Source organism: Cercospora kikuchii (genome assembly GCF_019650295.1).
Source record: "Cercospora kikuchii DNA, contig_00002, whole genome shotgun sequence".
NCBI classification, from domain to species: Eukaryota; Fungi; Ascomycota; class Dothideomycetes; order Mycosphaerellales; family Mycosphaerellaceae; genus Cercospora; species Cercospora kikuchii.
In genome coordinates, this window is record NW_025408583.1 from 3,099,902 (window position 1) to 3,126,245 (window position 26,344).

Sequence of the window (26,344 nt, forward strand, 5' to 3'; positions counted from 1 at the left end):
GAGCCGCCAAAAGTTCTCGGTGAAGCATCGTCACTTGCAGGGCAGCGCGGAACGAAGCCGCGCGTATATAGACGAGAGTCATCACCATACATTTGGGACATATAGTCTTCGCTTTGGAAATCAAACCTGCACAGAGCATGACCAGCATGCTGAGCAGTTAATTACATTTCTCGTCCTACAAGGGAAGTCACTTCTGCCATTGACCAAGCGCAACAACCTTTGACCACCCCGAAATACGCGCGTCTGTCACCGTAGTTCCAACACAATCAGTCAGATAATTCTCGAAGCTCGCCTGACTCCCATCGGCCAGAGCTGCAATGTGGCTGGCATCACATTGCGTTGAAATGAACCAAGCAGCACTAGCGAAGCTCCATTTGTCTGTGTTGATCAGATCCAGGAGCTGCGCCGGACCTTGTGCACTTGCAGCCGCCACACGATCTTGCGTGATGGCGGCATCGTTGCCGTTTGCAACGATCCATGCCGCGTACTTTTCGTTGAATGCAGGCGATTGCATATTCCGTGTGCCTTGCCCGGCGACCCCTGGATAGTGATTGATCTTGTACTTGAAGTCGCCTGATTCGAAAAGCATAATCGCTACCAGCGCTGCTTGGGCGCCAAAGGATTCGATGTTGAAGACGTGGAACGATTCGGCGATGTTTGGAGCTGCTATGCTTGCTGTAGCGCATTCCGCGGGATAGTCGGCGCCGTCGCAAGACGCGGTGTCGGGCGCAATGGTCGTGAGATCCTTTGCTGTGATGCAAGCTGTATGCCTGCGATCCAGCGGGTGTGCGAACACGGCGGCGGTCAGAGCTATGGTGCTCGCGAAAGTTGAAGTGAGCAACATTGTGTGCTGATGGGTAATAGCTATTGCTGGGCGTGCAAGAAGAATGAGTCCTTGTGATTGCCGAGAAGGGTGGCGCTGTTGATCGAGAGTACAGTGCAGGAAAGGAAAGACGTTAGCAGATTTGTACAGAACAAATATAAGAGAAGGTCAGAAGAGCAGTGAATGAAGAAAGGAGTTCATTCACGAAGGAGTGTCAGCCTTACTTGCAGGAGAGGATGGGTCCAGCGCTGAAACATGTAGGAGAACATGCAGATCAAATGCCATCTTGAGCAGCTCCTGAATACCGCGCAGTAAAGTGTCTGTGAATTTCTTCGAGTAGCCGCGTAGTGCTGTGCTACTAGCATCGTGGAACGCATGCATAGGACGTCTGTTCGTCTCATGTCTTGTCGCGAGCACGCGAGCGTGTCAGACTAGCAAACAGGTACGATGCTGCTCCATGTGATTGGTCACTGTCGATCGTGGCGGCGACATGCTTGGGGACAGCAGCACAGCACATGCTGCTGACATCTGCTGCTGAATGTGACAGAGGGGCATGCGTGGTGGTAGCAAGCAGTCCGGAGGTCCGTCTCCACTTCCACTGAGTTCGCACGCTCCCTCCACACATCCCACTGTGAACCCGGAAATCCTCAATTTTTGGAGTGCCGTCTGTGCCTTTCTGCGAAAGTGAACACGGTGTCACTGTTCAATGCCAGTCGTCATCCGGCATGTACGCGCAGGCTGCGCTTTCAATCGGACGCGGATTTCCAATCAACCAATCCTTCCAAACCTAGCCTGCGGGCCTGAACCGGTGAAGGGTGGCTATGGCTCATTCAGGCACCCATGGGGCAGCTGTGTGCTGCGCTGGCCGGGGGGAGCAACGACGCTGGTTTGAGCGAGGACGCGACTGAAGCACTTTATACGACAGCAGCGGAGCAGCCTTCTGTCATCACTGCATGAAGACGTCGCGAGCGAGCGGAGCGGAACACTCCAGAAGCCCGACGGACACGGACACCGCTGGAAGGCGCAGTCGAAGTGGCCAGACTGCGGCACGTCCCGCGCGTGGCCGTGTCAGACTTCAGGCAGCAGCGCAACGCAGACGCCAGGCCGTGGTGGTATGTGAGCAGCGTGCACTCCTCCGCCGACCCTCACCACGCAATCGTCCGGTTCGTGTCTGAAAACCGGGCCATTGACTATTCTCCCTCGCTCTCGCCAGCGTTCGCAACACCACTCCCTCTCGACAATCCGCCGCCCGCCGATACCAACTGCTCTTGGCAGACGACGACAGCCCAGCGCCCTCCCCTCCCAATCCTGCTGCGCCGCCCTGTCTCGAGCGCTCGCCGTGCGCACATCAGCAGTATACTCGCGCTGCTACACACAGACGTGCTGGGCGGGCGTGTCAGACCACGATAGCGGGGGACGCGCCTCTCCAAGACTGTCGAGGCCGCCCTCTTGCTCGCCCTCCCGAAACTGCGTCTGCTCTTCAGTATACTGCACGGCAGCGGCCATACGTAAGTTGTGACTCACCCCAATACATGCAGTCTGCGATCGCACTCCTAACCCGTGATAGGTCGCCGTCCTTGACGAGTCATCCCGGCCTGTACATATCCTCGAATCATTGCGTCCCGCCGCCAACATGTCGGCCGCCACGAACCCGCGCCGCCGTCCTGCCAGGGCCACCGACCCTTCTACCTCTCTGGCCGACTCGTTTCAGAACATGTCCATCCGAAAAGGTGACACCTTTCACCCCAACAGCAACACAAGCAAGAGCGCTTTCTGGGACCCGTTGGAGTCGAGATTGAGCGCCCCGGCCATGCCCATGCGCTCCTCTACCTCTCCCAAGTCTCTTGAGGATCTCTTGATCGGCGCCGGCGAGCGTCGTGTCACTCAACTACTTCATCGTGTCGACGAAGCTGTGGCTGCCCAGTCCACTGTCGCCCTGGGCAATGTCCTGAGTGAGCCCGAAGTGCTGGCCGTTCCCACGCTGGTGGCGGACCAGCCCACAGGGCAGCGATCGGCTCCGACAAATCGAACACGACACCACAGCCATTCGTCTGATAGTGGCATTGGCTCCTCCATCGCAGATTCCACGGAATCAATAGCGACCGCCAAGAATTCATCCCGCACCGGTGAGCCCCGCAATGGACAGTACCTTGCGCCCGCTGACAGTATAATAGCTACTGGAGCGCCCTCTTCTCCTGGCTCACAGTCATTCTCTAGCATATCAGAAGCTGCTGACGAGGAACGCTGTCTGAGCAAGTACGCGGGCGAGCAAATCCACAAGCACATCGTGCAGCCTATCCTCAAGGAGCCCGCGCTTTCGGATTTCCACGAACTCATCAAGAGTGTACCAACCAGAATTGGCGACAAAGAAATCAAGAACCTCCGCGATCTCGAGAAAACCCTCATCTTCCTCGCACCGGTAAGTACCCGCATCCGTACCCATTCGGATCGCACATTTACTCATCGGCGTTCTGGCGTAAAGGATTATTCGGTTTCTCCTTCGAAATATCTGCAGTTTTGCGAGCGAACGATTCGCGTCCTCCACACCACGGTTACGACCCTTCACGAGTCCGACCAGCGAGCACCGACCGATCGACCGTACACGCAGGGTTACTTCTTCGATTTGGTTGAGCAGGTTCGTTTAACTGCGCCCATTGGGTTGGCGCATACTGACTCACAGTCACAGATTCGGCGCTACGCCACGATCCTGGCAGCTACCAGAGAACAGCAAGCCAAGCAGGAGAAGTCCGATACGATGGATGTGACCAAGTAAGTACAATCGCATTGGCCCTATTGTTGATTCGCGGGGTCCAGCCTGCACCAGATTTCAATAGGCAGAATCTTCGCTGCTATTGTGCTATTGTGCTATTGTGCTCTGAATAGCTGCGCAGCCGCCAGGCAGCTACGCGCAGCTTCATCATCAAAAAGCGACCATCCCCCCAAACGTTCACATCCAACGCAACCGCCAATTGCTTTACCATTCACCCCCATCTCAGACATACACCGAGTCGTTTGAACAGCAACAATGGCACCGTGTGCTAACTACAACGTGAACAGGGACTCTACTGTCTCACTCCATGGCGGTTTGAGTCAGAATGGCAAGCCGGCTCAGCTTGTGCATACCACACCCGAGGGCAAAGTGATTTCTCTTGCAACTGGAGAAGAGATCTCTGAGGAGGAATTAGCATCAGGAAACATGAAGCGCGCGGCGATCGACGTGGATGAGGAAGATGCTCTACGCTCTATGGCTCGCCGCAAGAAGAACGCGAAGCCTGAGATTCACACTTGCGAGCTTTGCAACAAAGAGTTCAAGCGCCCGTGTGATCTGACCAAGCACGTGAAGACGCACGAACGACCCTGGAAATGTTCCGAGCAAGATTGCAAGTACCACGAATTTGGCTGGCCAACGGAGAAAGAACGCGATCGCCACGTGAACGACAAGCACTCGGCGGCGCCTTCACTGTACCACTGCATGTTCAAGCCTTGCCCATACACCTCGAAGCGTGAATCCAACTGCAAGCAGCACATGGAGAAAGCACACGGCTGGGACTACGTGCGCTCGAAGAGCAATGGAAAGGGCAAGAGCTCGAAAGTCGTTCGACTGCCACACGGCTCTGTTCCACCATCGCCAGCATCCACAATGCTCACGCCTCTTACTCCAATTGCGCCATCTCCGTCTTCACACACGTACAGCGAAACGTCCCGGCGCTCATCCATGGCGCCGCCTCCTGTGGCTGGCCCTAGCAACTACAACACTCCTGCCTATGGCAACACACCAGCATCCGAGTTCCTGGGCCACTTCAACATGAACTACACGGGCGAGTTCGACTTCAACGACATGGCAAACTTTCCGACCTCTGCTTTCCCTATCACACCAGCGATGAGCGACGATCGTCGGACCTCTGCCAGCGTTTCCAGCAATGCGCACTACGAGCACAGCACCTTTGGGGAAACGTCGCCAACTCATTTCATGTTCACCGACAACGACTTCGCCTTTCCTGAGAACTGGCAGGCCTTTACTCCAGATTCGAGCATCGCCGGACCAGGTTCTTCGGCCACACACATCTCGCCTGCTGCACAAATGGAGCAGACGTTCACCGAAGACGCATTCATGGAGGATAATTACGGAGACTTCTCGGCTGGAACAACGGGAGACTTCACTCTTTTCAGCAATTCCGCCCCAGTAGCGACGACTGGTGACATGTTCCCCAACATGACAACCAACAGCTGGGGTAATGTTCCCGCAAACTTCGAGCAGCAATTCCACGCACCTCCGGCTCTTCCGAACGGTGGCACCAATGCTGCCCTCGCAGAGCTCTTTCCGGAGCTTACGGAAGACCATTCGAAGTCCACTTATTGAAGGCCCACGATTTCGAGCTTGACGTGGCCAGACCTGCAAGTCAGTTAGGTTGCGGTCGCCATCTTCGTGGCATGATGCATTGATACGATACGACTTTTATGTGATACTATGAACGGTACGGTAGAAGGTGCTCGGCATCTCCTGGACCTTGGACGGTGAAGTGTGGCGTAGCGTTGGGAGGAAATCGACACGACTCTTCTTCACATCAGATTGAACGAGAGGTTACTGGTCTGCGCTAGATACTGAACCCCAATCAGACTTTTGAAATTATGCTTACTTTCCGTTTGCCCATGTCCAGAACTCCGTGATGATAGGTACCAAACTTTCAGGCCTCGGCGACCGATGATTGTCTCGCAAGTGGTCAGCGAAGCTCAATTGCCTTCCTGATGCTACCACTAGCCGAGATTGCGAGCCATAGCTGCAGCTACTGCATCATCGCAAGACGCGTGCTACATGCATGGGCTGATCATGTCTGGAACTGCACGTAACTTTGGCGTCCTGGGCCCTTTACAACAGCGAGCGCATCTCGTCGGCCACAAGACTCGAAGAACCACGTTGGACGATTACCTTTGCAGGACGGTACCATCGGCTCAGTATAAAGTGAAGGGCGTGAGAGGGGCAAATAAATTGCAGCCATAGCAGCGTTGCGTACCCAAGATGGTTTATGGACAAGGCACTGCCGAGCCGCTGGCGACATATCATGAATACATCAAGGTCTTCGAACAAGAAGAGCGCGCATGGCGTCGTTTTCTCGACAGCCGATTCAACCCGTCGGTAGCGGACAGCAATGAGAGACCGCTTGGACACCAGTTGTCCTGCAGACGTGATCGACATGCTTTGCCGCCATCAGTGGCTGCTAAGGGCATATCGGCCGCGGGAGGACAGCAGAAGTACGACACACAAACCGCACCGTTTGTCCGAACGGTAGAGAATGCGGCCCTGGTGGAATCCGATCGATCAGATTCGCGCACTGAGGTCAGGAATGAGGTAGAAGATGATGCTCGGGAGGGCATGGTGTGGATTGTGAGGAAGAGATCCATTGCGTTCATTAAGAATGCCATCACGAAGCGAGTTTCGCTCAATAATCGAAGAACATGCTCCCCTACACCCGCTATGAAATCGACACTGCCGCGGTCGCAAGATGCACAGGAACAGGAGATGCCTCCCAAACGCAAGTTCACCTTCTCAGGAACCCTGTTTGGGCAAAAGGTCCCGCAACAGCAAGAAGCTGTATTAGACGTTGCGATCGAAACGAATGCGAATCGCCACGCAAAGCGAAGAGCAAGCAGAGCACTGAGCGATGTCTTTGCAGGAAGCACGGAGGTCATCGTAAAAAGATTTCGGCGAAAAGGTGGTCAGCAAGACCAACCGCAACGAAACACCCATACGAGGAACGTCAGCGCCAAAACTTCCACGTCCAACGGCGTTGCCGATATGACCAGCGCCGGCAAGAGCGAACGACCTTCGCGGCAACTCAACAACTCACGGAACGATGATTTGGATGGCGGAGCGGAACTGTCTGGATCCGATTACACAAGCGCACTAGAGGAACTCCAGCCTCTTCTTGCGTGCCCGTCCAAAAGGCACAGAACCTCTTTGAAAAATGATAGGGAGTCCTCGGGTGACGAATGCCGCCTTCAGATACCTGTCACACAACCAGCGCAAGCAGCGTTGACGCCGAAGAACTACAGGAAAACGCCTGCTCAAGTCGCACTTTACGGGCGTAAACTCGTCGTTGCGGTAGAGCGGGAGGCGTTGAAAGGGGATATGAATAGTGGGAAGATTGCCCAAAGATTCGATCGTATCTATCAACGATTAGTGGATGATGATGCTGCGCATCAGGAGTCGGTGCAACGGCAGTATCTGGCTGTCGTTGAGGCCGAGAAACATCAGAGGGATCGAGAGCACCAGACGGTGATGCGAGCATGGGAGAGGAAGGGACGGCCGGTGGTGGATAGCTGGCGCTGTGGAGTGACAGCAAGAGTAAATAGTGCACAAGGATATAAGTAGCTTTTGATATGGATACCCCGTGCAGCAGACAGAACAAATCAGATCATGCTGGTACTATTGTATCTTTTTCCCCTTGAGTTCTGGCGGTTGCCCCACGACGACGCCTCGATACAAAGCATCGGCCACACCCCGTTTGATCCCGTCCTGCAGTCCCACGAGAGGCGAGTATCCCAATCTCCTCTTAGCTTTGTCGATGTTGTAATACCTCGTCATGCACGTGTACCGGACTTGTTGTCGTGTCAAATTCGGCTTGCCCAGTCGGAAGAGGAAGAAGATCCACTCCATCAGCGTCGCCAAGAACAGGCCGACATCTTTCGACAATTTCCACACTTGGTCTGGCCGCGTCTTATCGCCTGCAGCTGCCCAGCACATGCGAGCAAAGTCGAAGAAGTAGACAGGGGCGTCGTTTGTGATGAAGAAGGCCTCACCATCCACCTTTTCGTGATCGAGAGGTGCAGCGAGTCCCTTCCCTTCGCGCTCAGAGGTTGCCAACAGAGCGGCCGTGGCGAGATGGTGAGCGTGTGCAACATTCGTGATCTCAGTAAAGTCGAACAGATTCTCGTTATCGCCAATCTGAATCTTGGTCTGACCCTTGTAGTAGGCGCTGAGTCCGGGGGGAATCAGCTGCACATCGCCCTCGCCAAACATGCCTGAGGGGCGAAGGGCGGTCGTCAAGAACTTGGGGTACTGTGGAGCACGGTTTGCAGCCAGGACGAGCAGTTCAGCCTCGGCCTTGGTAGTGGTATAGTATTCGGGCTGATCCTTGCCCATGATCAGTGGGTAGGATTCGTCAGCGTTGATGAGATCGCTCTGTGTATCGTGGATGACCGAGGCGGAGCTGGTATAGACGAATGCGGTGACGCCCGTCTCCTGTGCTGCGCGCAGCAGTACCCTTGTGCCCTCCACGTTGACCTTTCGCATGACCTCGCGGTTCTTGCTGGCCGTCATGACCGGGCTGGCCGTGTGGATGACCGCATCGAACTTGCGGGCGCCGAAAAACTTGCTCATGGCATCGTAGTCGGTAAGATCGCCCTGCTGGTAGTCGACGTCTGCAATGGGGTTCGGTGGCTGCTTGAGGTCCAGCACCGTGATGCGGGCACATGCTTTCCGTGAGGCCAGCAGCGAAACGATGTGATTGCCCAGGAACCCTGCTCCTCCAGTCACCAGGACGTGGCCCAGTGAGCGCACGCCTGAATCTCTCGTGGTCGCCATTGTCGTTGCGTCGTGGGGTGGAGTAGTGGACGTCGAACGATCGAATGCAATGGCCTGCCCTCGACACACCTCACTTTCTCTCATCAGCCGCACCCTGCATTGGCGCCATCGGACCATGCCCAGCCCGGCGGTCGGACTCCCGTGTTCCCCGCCGCCGACACCCCACACCTCCCCCACAACCGCGTCTCTTTCGTCTGCACAAACCAGTGCCTGCACAATATGAAGTCCATCTGGCCATGACAATCCACCTCTACGCCGAGCACTTGCTCAACATTCGCGCCATCTCCATCCAAGCAGTTCTGTCAACAGTCTCCAACAAAGAGACCCGCGCAACCCTCTCCGCAGATGGCAGCTGCATGTCGCTCAGCCATGAAGGGGAAACCGCGACCATCAAGCTGCCTATTCAGGTCCCTGGTGGCCACAACGCTGCCACTCTGACTATACCAGCCGCACCCACCAAGGAGTTGAGCTTTCGTGTGCAACTTCAGGAGAAGTCAGACTCGCCGGGGCTGCTCGCCCAGGGCGCTCACCAGGACGACCACGTTGTGCCGTGGACAGCGCGCTCCTTGACAGCCGATGTGCAACTCCGCTGCAACCATTGCCAGCAGGTCTTGCTCGAAAGCGGAAGAATCCACGTCTGGAAAGACCTACCCTCCGAAAACTGGGCAGAGATGATGGACTTCTGGCATTGCCATCGACCTCACGTGCATGACAATGATCACACAGCGCCCGTAAAGGGCTATTCTGCAGACAGTATGCTTGCAATCTCATCCGGTGTCGGCATGGTGGATCCTGTCGATTTCGTCTTCGCGCCTGAGGATTGCTGTAGTCTCGAGGTAGGTCGTGGCGTCTCATCTGAGAACCCATTCCCCTCCCTATTCGACATGAGCCTCCAACATCGCACAAAAAGAACCGGCCCTGTCAGGCCGCGAGGTCAGTATCATGGGAGAGTCGGGATACAAATGTGCAACATCAAGTCGACGCTGTGAAGCCGGAACCAGCCTTTATGGTAGGTCTGGTGGAACAAGCGATCTACGTCTCGCGTTTCACCGTCACGTCTAGGAGCACATGGACCTGACGGGATCAAAGCACTGATACATACGCTCCCTTCATTTTTATGTACAACATTTCTACGCCAACTGACCTTTCGAACTCAGATTCGCTCTGCAAGTGACAGTAACAGCACAGCAGGAGAGCAGCTGGCATGTCCGTCATGTAGCACCATCCTCGGCCATGTCCACACGAGTGGTGGCTACAAATTACGCAAGTTGCATCTGGCGCTTTCGTCGTCTGTCCACCCAGCTCCCATATCATATACATCGGAGAAGTGGTGGTCATGTTTGCTACTGTCTTCCGTCGAGTGTCAAGGCGTTCGAAAGTTCACTGCACAAAGCACGACTCCCAGCTCACAAGGGCTGAAACTTTGGGTCTTCACACCAGACATGACCGTCTCTACATCAGCTTTCGAGACACCAGAACCCGTGCGAGCAGCAAAAGTGTTCTGGCAAGATTGTGACTTATCGTCGCAAGACATTGGAGCGCTCAACCAACAAGCACTTGCCGAAGGCGAACTTGAATTCCCTCCTGGCGAGATGGAAGAACTCCGAGCGAAACTAGCGAATAGCGCGCAGTTGCTACCGAGCAACGCTCGAAAATTCCAGCAGTGGAATGTAGCACTCTTGCCTCGATTTGTGGATGCAGATGTATGAGAGATAAATTACACTTCGTGTTCATTACTTCCATCTATATTACTTGCGATGACATTACATTACTTTCACTGGTATCGTCGTCTGTCGTGTCACATTTCCTCCGACCGGCATTAGTATCCGTGAGGCTTTCCGCCGTACGGTGGCTGGTATCCACCCGGTGCAACACCGTTCTGCACGAAGAAATCCAAAATCTCCTTGTATGTCTGAACGTGGCTGTACAACTGGTTCAATCCATGCCCGGCTCCTGGGATGATGCTAACCTTGAATGGGCACGCGTTTTTGAACATAGCCTTGGAAGACTCGGGGATGCTCTGGAGACCTGTCGGCGCGGAGAAGCAGTTGCCGCCACAGAATGGAATGTCTCGTTCGCCGGTGACAATGTGGACAGGCGCCTTAATTGGGTTTGGGGCACCAGCTGCGCCGCCTTGCGTAAGGAGTTCGCCAATGGTGACGGGCTGGCCAGTCTTGAAGAAAACTGGAAGGAGAGCTGGGTCGAAGTCACCTGGCGACAGGAAGCTGAGCTGCACGCCTTGCTCTGAAGCAGGGGCGAAGTAGCCATTGGGCAACTGAGCGAATTGTGGGAACGCATTGGCTTGACGAAAGTTGTTTCCGTTCAAGAAAGAGGCGATGAACGAGCCGTTCTGAGAAAAGCCAGTAAGACCAAGACCATCAGAGATAGTAGGGTACTGAGCAGTCAGAGCGTAGCTCATAATGGACCCGAAGGAGTGGCCAACGTGCAAGACCTTTTGGAACTTGGGGACGTTGGCAATTTGACCAGCTCGGAGCTTGTCGGTGAGAGCCTTCAGAGCGGCGACCTCGAGCAGGACCTGAATCTCATTGAGGGGATCACCTTTCGATGACATTCCAATTCCGAGTCGGTCGTGCGAGAAGGTGGCGTAACCATAATGGTCGACTGCCTCATTCACGTATGAGTAGTTGTTGTTGTTGAAGGGCAAGTCCCAGTAGCTTATCGCATGTCAATTATCATCCAACTTCTTTCAGTTCATAGGCCGAAACACACCTGCGGTCGAAGCCGACACCATGAGTAAGCACTTGCACTACATTAGGGGCTCCCTTGTCTGGCGCGCAGTAGGTCGTAGCGAGTTCATAGGAGCCGTGTACGGTCTTGTACTATGAGAGAGGTCAGAAAAAGTGCTTCGCAATTCCAGTTCTCGAAAGACCCACGCTCTTTAGCTGCGCTTGGGTGTAGTTCTTTCCCAGCTGTCCCAGGTCCAGGATGATGTTTGTGACATCGATATCGGTCGCTGGTACGATAGCTGGATCGAAGTAGCCGTTCCGGGCAGATATTGTCACTGGGACCGTGATGTTTTGGCACTTCTTAGCCGATGCTGTAGCAGCAATCGCAGCAACAATCGCGACGGTAGTGAAAGATTTCATCTTGCGTGGATATGCGTTGTGTGAACGCGAAGTTGCTCTCCGAGCATGCCAGCGACCGTGGCCTGGCTAATATACTCCTCAACGGTTGTACGGCTCCGGTCTTCACGCACTGAGGTATGCAGTCATCGTTGACATAAGACAGGGTTTATTGAGCCAAACACAAAAACTCACACTACTTCTCCGAGACGCTTACCATCATTATTTGGAAGCCACAATCTCCATCGGCTTCGGAGGAGAAACCTTAGAATACATGCCCTCTCGCTGGCAGCCACGAAGATCGTGCGCGGAGGCTCTGGCAGGAAGCGTGCTAGGGCGACCGCAGGCACCAGGAGTCGGCTCCGATCAAGCATGAGGCTCAATGATCATGAAGTGAAGCATAAGCAATGTGGCATCGACAAGCTTGGGTCGTTGGGTGCGAGTCTTGACCGGACACGGCTAGTGCAAGAGGTACCTGAAAGTAAGCTCGCATTAGCCAGCATTGCAATTGGAATGATACCGGAAGTGATGTCAGCCGATTGCACCAGAATGATGGACGACCAGAGGTCTCTCATTGCCAGTCACCTCGTACAAGGCTAGCTGGTGGCCTGAATACATACTGCATCGCTTCTATACAACGATATCGAGGACCGCGCGAAGATGGCTTAGCCCGAAGGGAAAATGGAGACGGGTACCAGGTCTAGGAGAGTCGTCGCTGCCCGGAACAAAGTGGTTTCTCTTCTTGATGAAGACTGGAAGGTTTGGTAGCGCAACGTTGGTGGCAGATCGGATCGAGAGCCGCATGGGCCGTGTTGGCATCCATCACAGTGCCGGCCACGTCATGGCATCGAAGCGATGATAGATCACAGCACTGCGATGCAGGCGTGGGAGTATTGATCTTCGCAGGATGCGTGACAAATAGACCGGCCGCAGCTGCAGATGGCACTGACATGTGAGTTTTGGCCGAGTGGTCGACGGCTCGACACGAGGCATCGGAGGCAGAATGATCCGTGCCGGCCTACTCTTCGAAAGTCAGAGCAACAGCGACCCACGGGCGGGCTGACTGACTGACTGACGGCACGCAGCGACGTCTCCGAGGAACACTTGCCCCGCAGGCTGACTGCCGCACGCTACATGCACCATGAGCGGTAGCAGCAGCGTGCCAAATGCCTGGGACGACGACTGGGAGAAGGCGGCCGACGTAAGCACTTCCCTTGCGCCCCACCATGGGAATCGACGACTGGCCATGTGCTGACATTTGTGTCGCAGAACCCAGAGCCTATAGAGGAGAAACCCGCGCCCAAACTGTCCAAGTCGGCGCGTAAAGCGCAGCACATCGAGCAGAACAAGCTGATATGGGACTCGGCCGACAATCCGGCTCGTAACCACTGGCTCGAGGCTCAAGGTGTGGTACCGCTGAAGCAGGAATACCAGGTGCCCGTCACCCTTTTGAGTCGGAGGCCCCCGATGATAGCGAAACGGGATGTCGCGAGTGGTGTACGCGGATTGAGCCTCGACGACGATGAAGACAGCGAGGAGGAGAGGCGGAAGAAGCGCGAGGCTGACTTCGAGGAGAGGCAGCGAAAGGCAAAAATCGAACGAGAAGAGAAGCAGAAGCGGTACGCGGAGGCCAGAGAGAGGATCATGGGCTCCTCTAAGCCAAGCCTACTTCCAAGCTCGCGCGAGAGCTCCCAGGGTCGGGATGGAAACCGACGAGGACGCGGGAAGCAGAATAATGGCACCAGTCGTCGCAGTCAACCACAGTCATCTGCTGAACAGTCTCCTGCGCGCAACGCAGCGAGAGATCAACAGTTGTTTGATCCAGAGGATATGGCACGTCGAACGAAGCGGGAGCCAAGTAACACGGTCCCCAAAGAAGACCAGCCCATGCGACAACCTCGAGGGCCAGACCAGAGCGGTAGAGGCGGCTTTGGATTTGGCAATCGTGGTGGCATGCTTACACCATGAAGGTCTTGGCGAATCACCCAACCATCAGCGCATTTCTCCGATCGCTGGAGTCATCGTTTGACTGCTATCAAAAGCCGTCCCCGGGATATGAACTAAGATTGTGCGGGTCGAGCTCCGCCATCACTGCCCAGCAACACTGCCACGCCACTTCAAGGATGCTACACCATCCGCTCGAGCCATTCGCCTGCAGATCGTACGCTGCACACTGCCCATGAGGCCACTCCGCGAGCAGCAAGTACTCTGGCAAAACTTCCACTGTACACGCTCCGATGTTGGACCCGGGCTTCAAGTCTGGAATCGTGTGTGAACACGTCAACTACATGGCGTGTCGTGTCTCGAGGGGCACCTGAAGACGTTGCCAGCTCGAGGATCTCCGGACAGCACAGGTCACGACGAGTAGGTTGACACAAAAAAGCTGTTGGACGCAAAAGCACTCGGTGAGAAGGTGGCGTGTTACGCTTGGACCCGACACAAGTTCACTCACATATTGAACCAGCAGTGCCATTGCTTGAACGAACGCGGCAAATCACCGGGAAAGATAGAAACGAGAGTCCATGCTCTCCGTGTCTTGGCGAAGTACGTTCACGCACATTACAGGAGTCCACGAGACTCAAAATCCAATCAGACATCCGCTCTCCGTCGTAAGACAACACGTCCAGTACATGTCTATATTCTCGTAACAACAATGAATCGAAGCTACAATTTTTCAATTGCTCAGCAGATCCTTGACGCTCATTCCCGTGCTGGAAGATCGCGCTGGTTCAGGTTCGTGCTGCGCAGCTCGCCAATTCCGTCGGTCATGGTTGAGCATCAGCAATGCGGCAGTAGCCTCCTGGTCCAATTCATGTTCGCTTCTTCCAATGCGAGAGCCGCCTCGCTGCTTATCAGATAGCTCGGCGGTCGCTCCTTCAGCAATATGCCTCAGATGTGAAGCTGAGTCAATGGGCTTCAATGCCGGGCTACCGAGACCAAAAGCATTGCCGAAGGGCGGAGCTGTGGTGACATGAGTGAGCTGAGGGCCAAAAGCCGGAGAAGCCTGGTTGGAGTGGAAGTATGGAGAGTAGCTGCTGGCAGCGGATGAAATGGAGTAGTGCCTGTTGCTTGCTCCGATGGGGAAGATTGAGGGTGACGTGGTCGTCGTCGTTGTGATTTGCGAAAGAGATGGCAGCGAGATGACCGAGTTCGACTGTTTCACGCTGGCACTCGCTGGCGTACATGTCCCGTCGTCGCGGTCTTGTGCATCGTCACCCATCTCCTCGTCATCGTCCTCGTCGACTGCGTCCGTCCGTCTCGGGGGTGGCGGTGGTTCACGAAACGCTGTCGGTGAATTGTTCTGCGCTTTCAGATCTGCCACGCATTGTTCCAGGTAACGAAGATACTCGATACTTGCCTTTTCAGCATGTTAGCGACACTCTACGCATTCCTCGAGACTTATGGCCATACCTGCAAGATAGCAAGCTTGTGCATTTCCTGCCCTTGACACGCAGGGATCATGTCCTTCAACACTCCGAATTCCTCATTCATTTTCGACCGCCTCCTCCTCTCGATGAGGCTGTGTGCAGTCTTTCTAGCAATCTTGCGACCCGCTGCTGTTGTTCCCGCGTTCGCCGACTTCCGTTTGTTGCCAGATTTTGTAGCAGGTGCGCTCTCTACGCCTCCTGGTTGTTTCCAAGCAGCAGCCGAGGGCGCTTGCTGGTGCTCACTGTCCTTGGGCTTCATCTGAATGATCTTGCGAGACCTCGTCGGCGGGGGCGGCAGGGTGAAGTCATCTTTTGTGACGACAGAGCCACTGCTGGGTGCTGGCCTCTTCCTTGATGTCTCGACTGGCGATGTGGGCGAGTGAGGACGGTAGGAGCTGTCGGAGCCATTGGCGGACGGGGTCGCCGATGCGGTGCTTGCACGGTCGACGTGGTCTTGATAGGCCGTTGGCGGGAGATGCAGCGTTGGGCCAGCGTGGTAGCCGTCCTTGCCTCTGATGTCGCTGCTGGAGCCCGGAGTGGGCGGTGGAAGCGGCCGCGGCATGCTAGCAGTCGGTCTCGTGCTCGACTCGACTGGCCGGCGGGCGTGGAAGAGGTGGGCGGCGTAGGAAGTCACGGTGGGCGACAGGACGGCGAGGAGCTTCTAATAGACAAGGACTGCGCGGAAGCTGCATGTGCTGGTGCATGCGCCGAAGATGAGGCCCACGCGAGAGCAGACATGATGGTGGCAGCAGAGAGCGCGCAGCGCAAGCACGTTTCCAGTGTCGCGTGCCATCATTCGAGGATCGCAGCGGGCAGACGACCGCAGTGCAAGCTCCCAATCCACGGAGCCAATGAGACGGGCACGTGCATGCCCCCATCCTCGCACATACGCAACCTTAAACTTGGCCCACTCCCTGGCACATCTGTGGACGTAGCCGTGCGCACGACTGTCGAATGCCTCACCTGTGAGCACGGGCTATCAACCATGGCCGTGAGTGTTCGTGATTGGTTCTGAGGTGTAGCATGTTAATCACATCAGTGAATTGGCAAAAACGAGCACGTGCCGACGATGTCCACCCTACGTTGATGCGTGAGTTGGCCGGAATTCATCATAGTGCAACGTTATTAACTTGAGTTCGACACAGCGTTGGTGTACACGGCGCCTTGATATGTGAATCAGCATTCGTTACTGGAGAATGGTAGAACATTGAATTGGGTGGATATGCTTGTAGATTCCACTTTGAATACATCGCGTTAAGCATATGGCTAGCCAACTATAGCGCTTCCTCGAATATGGTACTCATAGTAGGCTACGAAAACTGCTTGGCCACGGTCAGCAAATGCACCAGTGCTATGTGGCGGTCATGCAGTGCGAATCGATGGGGAAGTGCTCAGGTCTCCAAGGTAAGAATAAATCGTCAATGAGATTCGGTAAGAACACAGCGAAATCTTGTTGCTCATCATGAAGTCGGTCGAACAAAAGTGGGTAACACATACCGGCACTGTTTTTCCACACCATCAGTATCCACTCAGTCAGTTGTTCTTAATGACGATTACGAATGGGAGTTGTCAGAGATTTTGATTTGAAACCTTCATTGTATTTCCATGAATCCGGTTGAATATTTACATCATTCGAAGTGTGCTCAAGGTTGAATCGGACTGCAGCTTACCATTCGTGAAAAGCAAAAACTGGCGAAATGCCACCAACGTTACCTGTGCAAGAAACGCAATTAGTGCTGTAAGACATGCAAACGCCACGTGTAAAAAAGCAAAAAGTGTTGATCAGGCTGACATAAGTTAGCATTCGTAGTCGTGCATGGCAGGTTAATGTGACACACCTCATTAAATCATTTGTATGCCTTCATCGCGCTGGCACATTCGTTACGTGTGCCATGCTCGGACAGTGTGAATATTGATCATCATTCTGCGGAAAAAAGAGAAGCTGACAAGCGTTGAATGGCATACCTGTCCATTGTCAGTGAAACATCCCGACAAGGTCTTCATCGTGGAAAGCGGGAGGAGAAGGAGGGCGTCAGTATTTTCAGTGTATGAAGCGTCACAGCAGAAGCGCATGCTTTAGATGTACCATGCTCGGACAGTGTGAATAGTGATCTTCATTTCGCAGGGCAGGAAGCGGAACGGCATACCTATCTCAAATTAGCAAGATGCTCTGAGATGCGTTCACGGTGAATGCGAGAATGTTGTGAGTAGATCAGTCGACGCTTTTTCAACAAGCACCTCCTCGTCCCAACATCCACGAGGATTGTACGTCCCCGTTTTGGCGAATGCAGGTCTCGGAGGGCAGTCTGTCCGCCCGTTGCGTTGTAGTGCTCATCATGAAGGCATGGGCGGTGCAAGAGTGGTCATATTTACCTATGTCCCATGTCAGTGCTTGTTCCATATGAAACTGAACGAGAAGTTTGTGTGAACAAAATCAAAATCAGACAAGGCTGAAACTATTGTTTGACAGGTTCGACATGGTATCTTCCGACCGAGGAATGCCATTCGCGTGTCACAGTATCATCACATGAGAGGGAGGCGTGAATAGTGGGAAGATGCAACGTACCTTTTGAGTTACTGAAGTGCTTGGTGAAGCACATGGTCCGCAGCGTCATGTCGAGCAACTGTACGACCAAAGGATCAGCAAATGCGGAGGCATAACTCATCGCGAGCAAGGTCATTGAAAGCCGATCAGAATAATTCTAGAGCTTGTTTTGATCCTGCCTCTCGTCAGCATGTGGAATCTGCGTAGGAATGGACAGAGTACTCACCTTCATGATTGATAGGAGTTGGATTGTTCGTGTAAAAGTGGTTCATCACGAAATGGCTGGAGTAAAATCGGACACAAGCGTACCTGTCGGGCACATGGTGCCAGTGCCGCTGCTGAACTAGGCCAAGGTCAACAGCGGCATCACACTCGCCTGGCGCGCAAGCTCCGGATGGGCGGTGCTGCCTTTCGGCGCGTGATGTTGGTCTGGAAGGAAAGTCGAAGCAGAGAAATGGGAAGGAGAAGATGCAGAATTGTTAGCGCGCGCGGATGACGGCACGACCCGCAGGCATCGGATGGGTGCCTTAGTTGGTGCCTCGCCATAGCCACTCCGCTGCCAGATCACACATCACGGACTTTGACACATCCCACACACCACACCTCATCCGCCATGGCTCGTATATGCGTAGGCCAGATCACATCTACGGGAAACATGGCAGAAAATCTGGCGCAATGTCGCAAGGTCTTGCAAAAAGCCTTCGAAGCTGGAGCAAAGGTAGCACCAATGCCTGAACACATCAACGACCCATGAGACTTATTGCATTGCAGCAATAAAGGCTCTGTTTCTGCCAGAAGCAAGTGATTATATCGGGACATCATCTTCAAATTCGCTCGAGCTATGCCAGTCCGTGGATCGATCACCTTTCGTCTTGGGGCTTCAATCAGACGCCAAGAAGTATCGCTTGCCGATTTCAGTGGGCATTCACGAACCAAGCGGCGACCTAGCACGGCAAGGACGCATCAAAAATACTCTGATCTGGATCGATGAACAAGGTCAGATTGCTCAGCGCTATCAGAAACTTCATCTCTTCGATCTTGATATCAAAGATGGGCCTTCTATGAAAGAGAGTGACACAGTCGAGCCTGGCAAAGTGTTGCCGAAACCTTTTGACTCCCCTGTAGGCAGGATTGGTGCTATGATCTGCTTTGATCTTCGCTTTCCTGAACTTGCGCTGGCTCTGAAGCGTCAGCATGCTGATATTCTGCTGTATCCGTCCGCCTTCACCATTCCAACCGGCCAGGCTCATGTAGGTCTTCGACTTCAAAAGGCGTCACATAAGTATCAACGCTGACTGTGTATAGTGGATGCCATTGCTTCGTGCCCGTGCGATCGAGAGACAGTGTTATGTGGTGGCCGCCGCTCAGGTTGGATCGCACAACGAAAAGCGTGCAAGCTACGGTCACAGCGTAGTCATCGATCCTTGGGGCAAAGTCATTGCGGAGTGCAGTGGCGAGAAGCAAGATGAACCTGAGGTGATATTTGCAGACATAGATCTGAACAGGGTGCAAGAGATACGGACCCAGATGCCTCTGCTGAGAAGAACAGACATCTATTCGGAACTTTAACGTTGGCGCCAGGCCGACCTCCTACATACTCACGTCGAATCGGCAATAGAAAAATTTTTTCTCATACACCCATCAGTCGGCGACTATGTTGATATCTTTGTCCGGAAAAATTTTCCGCCATGCAACACTTGCTCCATAGCCAGGCTTCGGTCAATCGGGAAAAGCGAATGTGGAGCCGAATCCCGGAAACCTCTTGACGAGACCATTCTCTCGATGATTTGAGCTTATGGAATTACTCTGTCGACTCTTGATTCGCTTTGTTCATGAGCACATTCCCTCCCGTGATCTCCGTGCGTCGTATCAATTCTTGGCGAAAAATTTGTGACCACCATATTACAACCCATCGACCACTCCTCCACCAATGGCGAAGTAGCAAAGTGGTTACTGCGATTGACTAGAAATCAATTCCCTTCGGGGGCGTAGGTTCGAATCCTGCCTTCGGTAAGCCTCATCGAAATACCCGTTGTTGGTGAAACATCACTAACTTTCATCCAGTCGTTTGTTCCTGATCAGGAATTTCCTTTTTGCCCCACGTCCTCTTTTGAGGACGACCAAATGGAATGCGGAGTCACTTTTTGCTCCGTCGAACATGCCAGCAACTCAAAGCACTATAGAATACATATCAGCTTGGGACCCTGTCGAGCGGGTGAGCGGTATGACTTTTGTCAAACACCTGGCAGACTGCATGAGCACGGCTCAAGTAGTCAAGTTGTGAAGCAATGACAGACAAGATATCTGGGACCTTGTCCTGGTGATCTTGCTGTTGCGGTAATGCTGCTCCAGCTGGTTACCATCGAAATGCGCAATTCAGCACATGAGAGTTCATATGACTGCACAACAGCAAATCGTGCCCAAGACATCGCAACGACGGACTGAAGGAATGGAAGACGGTGAAACCATCGCCGCATGACGATTGCATTCCAAACGCGGAGAGGCGCGTATACGTTTCGTGGCTTCTGCAGATAGCAATGATATCGTACACATGAAGCTGCTAGACTCCCTTTCCCACACTCTGACAGTGTGTATTTGACCAAATGCCGTGGCGGCCAGCTCACCACAATTCTTCTTCTCGCTCGTCGTCATTCCACAAATCACCGTGATGATCTTGCGATCGATTGGCCTTTTGATACCCCAAATAGGCGTTGGTATCAGCCACTTTGTACGCGCTGGAAGAGCTGTTCCCACCTGGAGAGCCATTAGCTCGAGCGTAACCTTGGGGATTTTGCGACCCGGAACGAGCGTACTCATCAGCAGAAGCCCGCTCGGCTGTACTGGTAGTGTTGCTGTCACGCTGAGTTTCATGCACAGCATCGAAGCTGGTGCGGGTTTCTGAAGCTGCTTGGTTTGCGGCATCTTGCCGAGCTTGTTCCTAGGAACCGTTAGTAATGACTTCAACTGGTCAGCTTGCGAAAGACCCACTTCTTGCCATCGCTGGTACTGGTTATACTCTGGAGGTTGCTGACTCTGCTGTTGCTGTTGCTGCTGTTGCTGCTTTTGCTGTTGCTCCCTCTGTTGAGCAGTCCGCTGGGCCGGTATTTGCATTTGGGGATGCATCATCTGCACTTTAGCCAAATACGAGTACATGAAGTTCGAGAGCAGGACCTGACTATACAGGGCTCGCCGTGGATTCGCCAGCTTGATGTGAGCCATTCTATAAATGGCTCGTTCCTCGAGTATGCTGAACCGGGTCCAGTTGTAGTCAATATCAGGCTTCAGTATCCTCGGCGGAGGGTCCGGAGAGTGGTGTCGGTCTCCCTTCCTCTTCTTCTCTTTGAGATCTCCATCTGAAGTCTTCTTCTTGTTGCCAAATATCGCGGAGAGTAGGCCAGACTCTTTCTCCTTCTTGGTCGACTCTGGCTTCTTGCCATCCTTTCTGCGTTCCTCTTCCAGCCTGATATCTTCGCGGTTCAGCACAAGGCTCTCCCGGCCACGTGCGGGTACAGTTCCGTCAATGGAGTTCTGGAGCACATCCAGCCTTGCCTTGTCTGTGGAATTCTTCCCCTGCTTACCTGACTTTGATGATTTGCTCGAGTCACCAGTGGTGTCGTCCTTGGCCTTGTCGTCACTACCCAGTATCCATTTCCAGCTACTTTTGCGGCCACCCTCTTTCTTCTCGTTCTTCTTCTCGTCGAATGTGGGAATCATAGTGAGAGAATCCGTGCCCATACTGCCACTACCAGGCAGAGGGGAAGGACTTGCAGACAGATCATCGAGCTTCGATGACTGCGGAGTCTGACGACTAGAGCCAGGAGCTGGGCGCATATGTGCTCCCCCTCGCTGAAACTGATGGGGTACTTCGTGGGATGACTTTCGCTCCGGAATCGCCTGCACCAAGTGATTCGTCGGTACCTTTGAGCCATCTGGGAGCGTTTCGACAATCTGAGGTAGTGGGTTCTTGTTATCGTAACCGGGCAGCTGGGCAGTCGTTCGTCCAGGAGACGCTATTCGAGATTGGAACTGTCTCGGCTGTTGAGACGAAGGCAACTGTGCCGTGGATGAGTCCTCGGAAGACACTCTTTCGTTACGCTGTGGTGGTGATGTGCTCGATCTGTCCAAAGGTTCTGCTTGCAAATCTTCAGAAGACAGCGAATGTCCCTGATCATGCCTCGAATAAGGATGTGCATGCCTAGGGTCTTTCGGAGGTGGTGTGGGTTCTGTCTGTACGCGAGTGAGGCCCAGAACCGGTTCTCGTTCTTCAGCGTGTGTGGACACTGGGGATTCCGGTCGCTGCTCATCAGCACCAGGCTCAGGCCGCCGCTGTGCCGCTCGTTTTGAGAAGGGCACTCGCTCCCCCTTTTTGAGGCTTCCTCGACGGTATGTCGTTCTCGTCGAGCGCTTGAGTGTGCCCATGGCTGGGGGAAGAATGGGCATATCTTCGCTCGCTGGGACTTCGGCAGGTGACTCCAATGACCGTCTCTGAGCCTCCAAGCTCATGCGACTCATTAACTGGGCCGGATCGTTTACTAGCTCCTCCAGGTCGTGCAGATTCGCAACAGTGGTCTGCCCCTCCAGCTGCATTCCTTTTGAACGCTTTCTCTCCAAGCGCTCTGCACCATCTTGATAATTTCCTCTTGTATCGATCGAATGTGACAGCATGCTCTTCTTGCGCCGCAGATTGCTATCCCCTGAGCCTGACCGTGAAAGGCCTTCTGGCGACAAGCTATTCTCGTCCCCCGATCTTCGACGGATTCGATCGACTCGATCTTCGATGAATGTTTTGAACTCCTTTGGTGCCAATTCCGGATGCAGCCTTGCTGGCACCCAGAATAGTTTCGACGGATCGTCCTCGTCCTCTGTGTCGGTTGGGGCTACGCTCGATATGCTGCCCATGCCGCCGAACGATGGCAGATCAGGATCGGCAGTATCTACGTTCATGGACATGCGTCTGATGGCTTGGAGATTGCTCAGTTCCTGCGCTACCGCTGCTGGACTCGATTCATAGTCGATGTCGTTGAGCGGAAACTGCTGGATGGCTGTATCGGTGCTGGACTGTCGGCTGAGGGGCGGCGGGGTTGTAGGTGAATGCTGTCCCGGCGAGCGTTGTCCTTGCGATCCCATGCGCTGCAGTGTCGGGTTCCCATTCCCAATATCCTCGCCGCTCGCGGCCGAAGGGAGCCCCTCGCTACTCTGCATTCGATGCGGTGAGAAGCGGCCTTGGGCCGTACTGGGCGGAGATGTCGGGGTCGCTGGAGGGCTCGTTGTGGCACCACCGGCAGCTCCAAGGAGAGCACCATGTCGCCTCTGCCGGCGGGCCTCGAAGCCCTCGCGCTCGCTGGGACTGTTGATATAGCTCAGGGGTCGGTTGCTGTGCCTCTCCTCCATGCTGTTCGGCTCGTCGTACCACGAATGGATGGTTTCGGTGACGTGGTGCGTGTCATCGGAAATGCTCAGCTGCGGCGAGTGCCCGCGGCCATTTGGGGCAGCCAGATGGGTGTTGCGGGCGGCGGCGGAGGCAGAGGCGGAGGCGGTGTTCTTGCGGGCGCGATACAGAGCCTCGAGCTCGGCCTGGCGGCGCTGTTGCACGTCGCGCTGGACCTCCATGTCGGCGGCGATGGCAGAGAGCTGTATCCGCGCTCGCCCGTCGTTTCACCACCATGCCCACCTCGATGTGCACGTGCGGGCGGGCTGCTCATACAAATACGGGCATGGACGACGAGCAGGTCACGATGTCGGTGGTGTCGATGCTCGCATGGGCGGCGACGAGATGCTGGCAGGAGGGCGGGCAGGAACAGTGGGAGCGCGGTGGGTGGTGTGGTGGTCAGTCGGTGGACGGGAATTCACGAACAGCCAGACAGACTAGACGACTACTACTGCGAGGCGCACATTAAGGGTCGCCCCAAATCTGGGTTTATAGCAACCGCCGGGGGCACAGTGCTCGAGCGCTTCGACACGGAGCAAACGTCGGCGCAGGAGCGCGCCCGCCCTGACTCTGCATGCTGCGTCTACGTGATTTGCTGTGCCTCGGCGGCGGTGGAGGTGGCGGCGGCGCGGCGTGGCCCCCCTGCTGCTGCTGCTGCTCTCCGCCGTGTCGCGTGTACGCGATGTCTGTTTCCCGCTGACTGGTGCGTGGAAAAGACGTGCCCAAAGGCCAGTCGGCGCTTTTATTCTAGCCGAGACCAGCCTGCACCCACGCATCATCGCGCTGCACTGGTCCGGCGTCACGTCCTCGTCGCTACAACGCACATCCGCGTCTGCAGCCCCCAAGACGCGCTGTCTCCACCGCTGGCTGTCTCCTCACCGCCGTCGCCACCCCCTCCCCTCCTGAAACGATGCTTGTCTGCGCTCGCTTCACCTTCAACGTCTCATCAGGGCGGGACCAACGATGACGTAGCCCTGTCGTCGTGCCTTGACTGAACTCTGTTCCTGGACACGATATCACAAGCTTCGATTACACTGCGCCTCTGCTCATCTCCTGTATACGGCGGTCAGTGAAGACGCCCGCCATGCCCTCCGCCATCGTCACGTCGACGATCCAAGCCGGCCTGCTCAGCGCCGTCTCCAACATCCTAGCCCAAGTCCTTACCGCCTGGCGTACGCAGGTGTGTGGCTCCCCCATTCAGCTGCACTTGCAACCCGGCTGACTCGAGCTCCAACGTAGTCTCCGATAAGCATCAATATCGTGGAATTGCTCCAATTCCTCGTCTTCTCCGTGCTCGCATGTCCTCCAAACTGCCTGTGGCAAGCCTGGCTGGAAGCTCGATTTCCCGCATATCCCGGCCGAGCCGATCACGAAACGACATTAGCGCCTTTGGACGAGAAGTCTAGGGGACACAGTACAGGCACGCATACCACTGACAACGCTCTTCATCGACGCAACGCCGACGCCACGGCCAAAGGGCAGTCCGGACAGACAGGATCGACCAACGATGAAGCAAAGGAACTAAGTGTCAAGAATACGGCCATCAAATTCACCCTGGACCAGACGGTTGGCGCTTCAGTAAATGTATGTATCCTGCATGCCTGAATCGCACTCGCTGACGACTGCCAGACCGTCCTGTTCATCGCGGGCATTGCACTCCTCCGTGGCCAAGATATGCGATCTATTTACAACGATGTTCAAACCAAGTTTTGGCCAATGACCCTTGCCGGTCAGAAACTTTGGCCTGCTGTGAGCATTCTCAGCTTCACTGTAATCCCGCTCGAGCAACGCATGCTCTTCGGCTCGGTGGCTGGTCTGGTGTGGGGTGTCTACCTGTCTCTGGCCGCTGCATCATCGTCTTAGTCAACGTCAACGGCGCTTGGCCCTCCGACCTCCCATTCAACTCAGAAAGTCATCTTGTTTCGACATTTCAGCTTGCTCTTGGCTTTGACTCCACGCCAAAGTCCTCGCATTACTTTGAAATGTTTCAGTGGCGCCGGTGGTCGTAACGTCTCTCACGCCGGTTCTTGTGGCCATCCGTACGCTCCAACCTGGTTGCCAGGACACTGCGACCACCATAGATGTGAGATTCCTCGTGGTTCCTCGGTCTCGAGACGCGATCCCGGGTGGCGTACTCTCTGCGTGGGCGTCTTTCGAACGGACGATCCTCTGCAACCCGCAACCTCCTCTTCCCTTGCCTCCTGCCTACCTTGCCGCTGTCCCTCGGATTCTCAGCCCGATACTGAGCATGATTCATCGATTGCCATTCTTCGAACGCTTGAGCCTCATGATCTACAACCGCTGTTGCGACTGCGCGGTCACTGGTGAGTGCAATCGCAAGGATCTGCCTGTTCTTCAGCACTTTCATAAGCTCCTGCTGTTGGAAAACTTCCGGAACAGAATTGTGGCGAAAAAGGTCGGGCTCTGTATCCTCAGAGGCGTCAATCTCAATGATCTCTCGAGAAAACTTGTTAAGCCAACACGCCAAAGCGCTGTCTGCAAATTGTCGCTTTTGCAAAGCAAGGAAGGAGGCCAGAAGGCGCGGCTCAATACTGGTCGAGTGCATCCGCTTGTTGGAAGCACTAATGAACATTGCTGCAAGCTGCGCAGCAAGGCTGATCTTTTGCAAAGACAGCGGTCGCTCGCTCTGCCAGCCGAAGCCTCGTGCGTTCTCGATAACACGACTTAGCTTCGGCCTTGCGCGGTATCGATTCTCCCCAAGATATGGATAGAGCTGATAAAGTCCTTGCAGCTCTATTTGGTCGAATTGAGCGACCCGCACATCGTTTTCAGGTACGAAACAAGCCGTAGTCAGAACCACATCCGAGAATTCCTTGAGCGCCTTGTTGCTTCTGTACATGGTGATGCCCAGCTCTTCCATCAAGGTCGACACCAGCTCGAATCTTACGCGTTCTCCCTGCAGCGTCCGCGCGTTGGAGGCATCGAAGCATATGATCTTGATATTTGTGTCGCCGCCGTATTTCCTTTTTGATGCAGTTGCGATCGCGAAGAGCAAGGACGGGGTGAAGAACGAAAAGACGCTGTCTTCTTTCTTGCTCCAGCTCAGCGCATCCTTGAGCTTCTGTCCGTCAATGGCAAGCGGTGGCCGATATGCTTGGCGCGACCTATCTGACGAGCCGGCGGCAGCAGGGCCAAAGAGGCAGGCAGAGTTCGTGCCTTGAGACTGATCGCTTACGGCGCGGAAGAGAAGGCCTGACTGCATTGTGGTTGATGTGCTCCCAACTAGCTGAGTTAAAGTTGGTTGTTGGAAGGTGGAAGATGAACCAATCCAGGAGGTAGAAGAGCTTTTGTAGTTCTTATCTCAAGTGAGGAGAGGTTTACGATGCTCTGCCAAATGAGACCAGGCTTCTACCTCTGCTAGCTACTATCACAGACATCTGCATAGCTGAGCAGCTCACTTCAGTCTCATTTCGATCTTGCTAGTCACGTTCCAG

General features: G+C 54.6%; 12 protein-coding genes across 12 annotated transcripts; 6 read left to right on the forward strand and 6 right to left on the reverse strand.

Annotated features, from left to right (window-relative positions):
* Positions 1 to 187: 187 nt before the first annotated feature.
* CKM354_000346200 (uncharacterized protein) lies at positions 188 to 844 on the reverse strand (the record flags this gene model as incomplete). Its single annotated transcript, XM_044798662.1, has 1 exon — positions 188 to 844. One exon carries the CDS (start codon positions 842 to 844, stop codon positions 188 to 190), a length of 657 nt encoding a protein of 218 aa, XP_044654597.1.
* A 1,612-nt stretch (positions 845 to 2,456) lies between these two features.
* On the forward strand, positions 2,457 to 5,183 carry CKM354_000346300 (uncharacterized protein; the record flags this gene model as incomplete). The annotated part of the gene is made up of 5 exons (XM_044798663.1): positions 2,457 to 2,949; positions 2,998 to 3,242; positions 3,306 to 3,458; positions 3,510 to 3,592; positions 3,881 to 5,183. The coding sequence occupies 5 exons, from the start codon at positions 2,457 to 2,459 to the stop codon at positions 5,181 to 5,183; spliced, it is 2,277 nt and encodes a 758-aa protein (XP_044654598.1).
* Positions 5,184 to 5,840: 657 nt separating this feature from the next.
* Positions 5,841 to 7,193, forward strand: CKM354_000346400 (uncharacterized protein; the record flags this gene model as incomplete). The annotated part of the gene is made up of 1 exon (XM_044798664.1): positions 5,841 to 7,193. The coding sequence occupies one exon, from the start codon at positions 5,841 to 5,843 to the stop codon at positions 7,191 to 7,193; it is 1,353 nt and encodes a 450-aa protein (XP_044654599.1).
* Positions 7,194 to 7,247: 54 nt separating this feature from the next.
* On the reverse strand, positions 7,248 to 8,405 carry CKM354_000346500 (uncharacterized protein; the record flags this gene model as incomplete). Its single annotated transcript, XM_044798665.1, has 1 exon — positions 7,248 to 8,405. One exon carries the CDS (start codon positions 8,403 to 8,405, stop codon positions 7,248 to 7,250), a length of 1,158 nt encoding a protein of 385 aa, XP_044654600.1.
* A 236-nt stretch (positions 8,406 to 8,641) lies between these two features.
* Positions 8,642 to 10,114, forward strand: CKM354_000346600 (uncharacterized protein; the record flags this gene model as incomplete). The annotated part of the gene is made up of 2 exons (XM_044798666.1): positions 8,642 to 9,241; positions 9,563 to 10,114. The coding sequence occupies 2 exons, from the start codon at positions 8,642 to 8,644 to the stop codon at positions 10,112 to 10,114; spliced, it is 1,152 nt and encodes a 383-aa protein (XP_044654601.1).
* A 110-nt stretch (positions 10,115 to 10,224) lies between these two features.
* CKM354_000346700 (uncharacterized protein) lies at positions 10,225 to 11,512 on the reverse strand (the record flags this gene model as incomplete). The annotated part of the gene is made up of 3 exons (XM_044798667.1): positions 10,225 to 11,080; positions 11,136 to 11,245; positions 11,300 to 11,512. The coding sequence occupies 3 exons, from the start codon at positions 11,510 to 11,512 to the stop codon at positions 10,225 to 10,227; spliced, it is 1,179 nt and encodes a 392-aa protein (XP_044654602.1).
* Positions 11,513 to 12,629: 1,117 nt separating this feature from the next.
* Positions 12,630 to 13,456, forward strand: CKM354_000346800 (uncharacterized protein; the record flags this gene model as incomplete). The annotated part of the gene is made up of 2 exons (XM_044798668.1): positions 12,630 to 12,689; positions 12,758 to 13,456. 2 exons carry the CDS (start codon positions 12,630 to 12,632, stop codon positions 13,454 to 13,456), a joined length of 759 nt encoding a protein of 252 aa, XP_044654603.1.
* A 706-nt stretch (positions 13,457 to 14,162) lies between these two features.
* Positions 14,163 to 15,478, reverse strand: CKM354_000346900 (uncharacterized protein; the record flags this gene model as incomplete). Its single annotated transcript, XM_044798669.1, has 2 exons — positions 14,163 to 14,846; positions 14,900 to 15,478. The coding sequence occupies 2 exons, from the start codon at positions 15,476 to 15,478 to the stop codon at positions 14,163 to 14,165; spliced, it is 1,263 nt and encodes a 420-aa protein (XP_044654604.1).
* Positions 15,479 to 18,074: 2,596 nt separating this feature from the next.
* CKM354_000347000 (uncharacterized protein) lies at positions 18,075 to 19,030 on the forward strand (the record flags this gene model as incomplete). Its single annotated transcript, XM_044798670.1, has 3 exons — positions 18,075 to 18,179; positions 18,241 to 18,711; positions 18,767 to 19,030. The coding sequence occupies 3 exons, from the start codon at positions 18,075 to 18,077 to the stop codon at positions 19,028 to 19,030; spliced, it is 840 nt and encodes a 279-aa protein (XP_044654605.1).
* A 1,051-nt stretch (positions 19,031 to 20,081) lies between these two features.
* Positions 20,082 to 23,071, reverse strand: CKM354_000347100 (uncharacterized protein; the record flags this gene model as incomplete). Its single annotated transcript, XM_044798671.1, has 2 exons — positions 20,082 to 20,399; positions 20,450 to 23,071. The coding sequence occupies 2 exons, from the start codon at positions 23,069 to 23,071 to the stop codon at positions 20,082 to 20,084; spliced, it is 2,940 nt and encodes a 979-aa protein (XP_044654606.1).
* Positions 23,072 to 23,973: 902 nt separating this feature from the next.
* Positions 23,974 to 24,752, forward strand: CKM354_000347200 (uncharacterized protein; the record flags this gene model as incomplete). The annotated part of the gene is made up of 3 exons (XM_044798672.1): positions 23,974 to 24,069; positions 24,129 to 24,473; positions 24,519 to 24,752. The coding sequence occupies 3 exons, from the start codon at positions 23,974 to 23,976 to the stop codon at positions 24,750 to 24,752; spliced, it is 675 nt and encodes a 224-aa protein (XP_044654607.1).
* Positions 24,753 to 24,876: 124 nt separating this feature from the next.
* CKM354_000347300 (uncharacterized protein) lies at positions 24,877 to 26,112 on the reverse strand (the record flags this gene model as incomplete). Its single annotated transcript, XM_044798673.1, has 1 exon — positions 24,877 to 26,112. The coding sequence occupies one exon, from the start codon at positions 26,110 to 26,112 to the stop codon at positions 24,877 to 24,879; it is 1,236 nt and encodes a 411-aa protein (XP_044654608.1).
* Between the last annotated feature and the right edge of the window lie 232 nt (positions 26,113 to 26,344).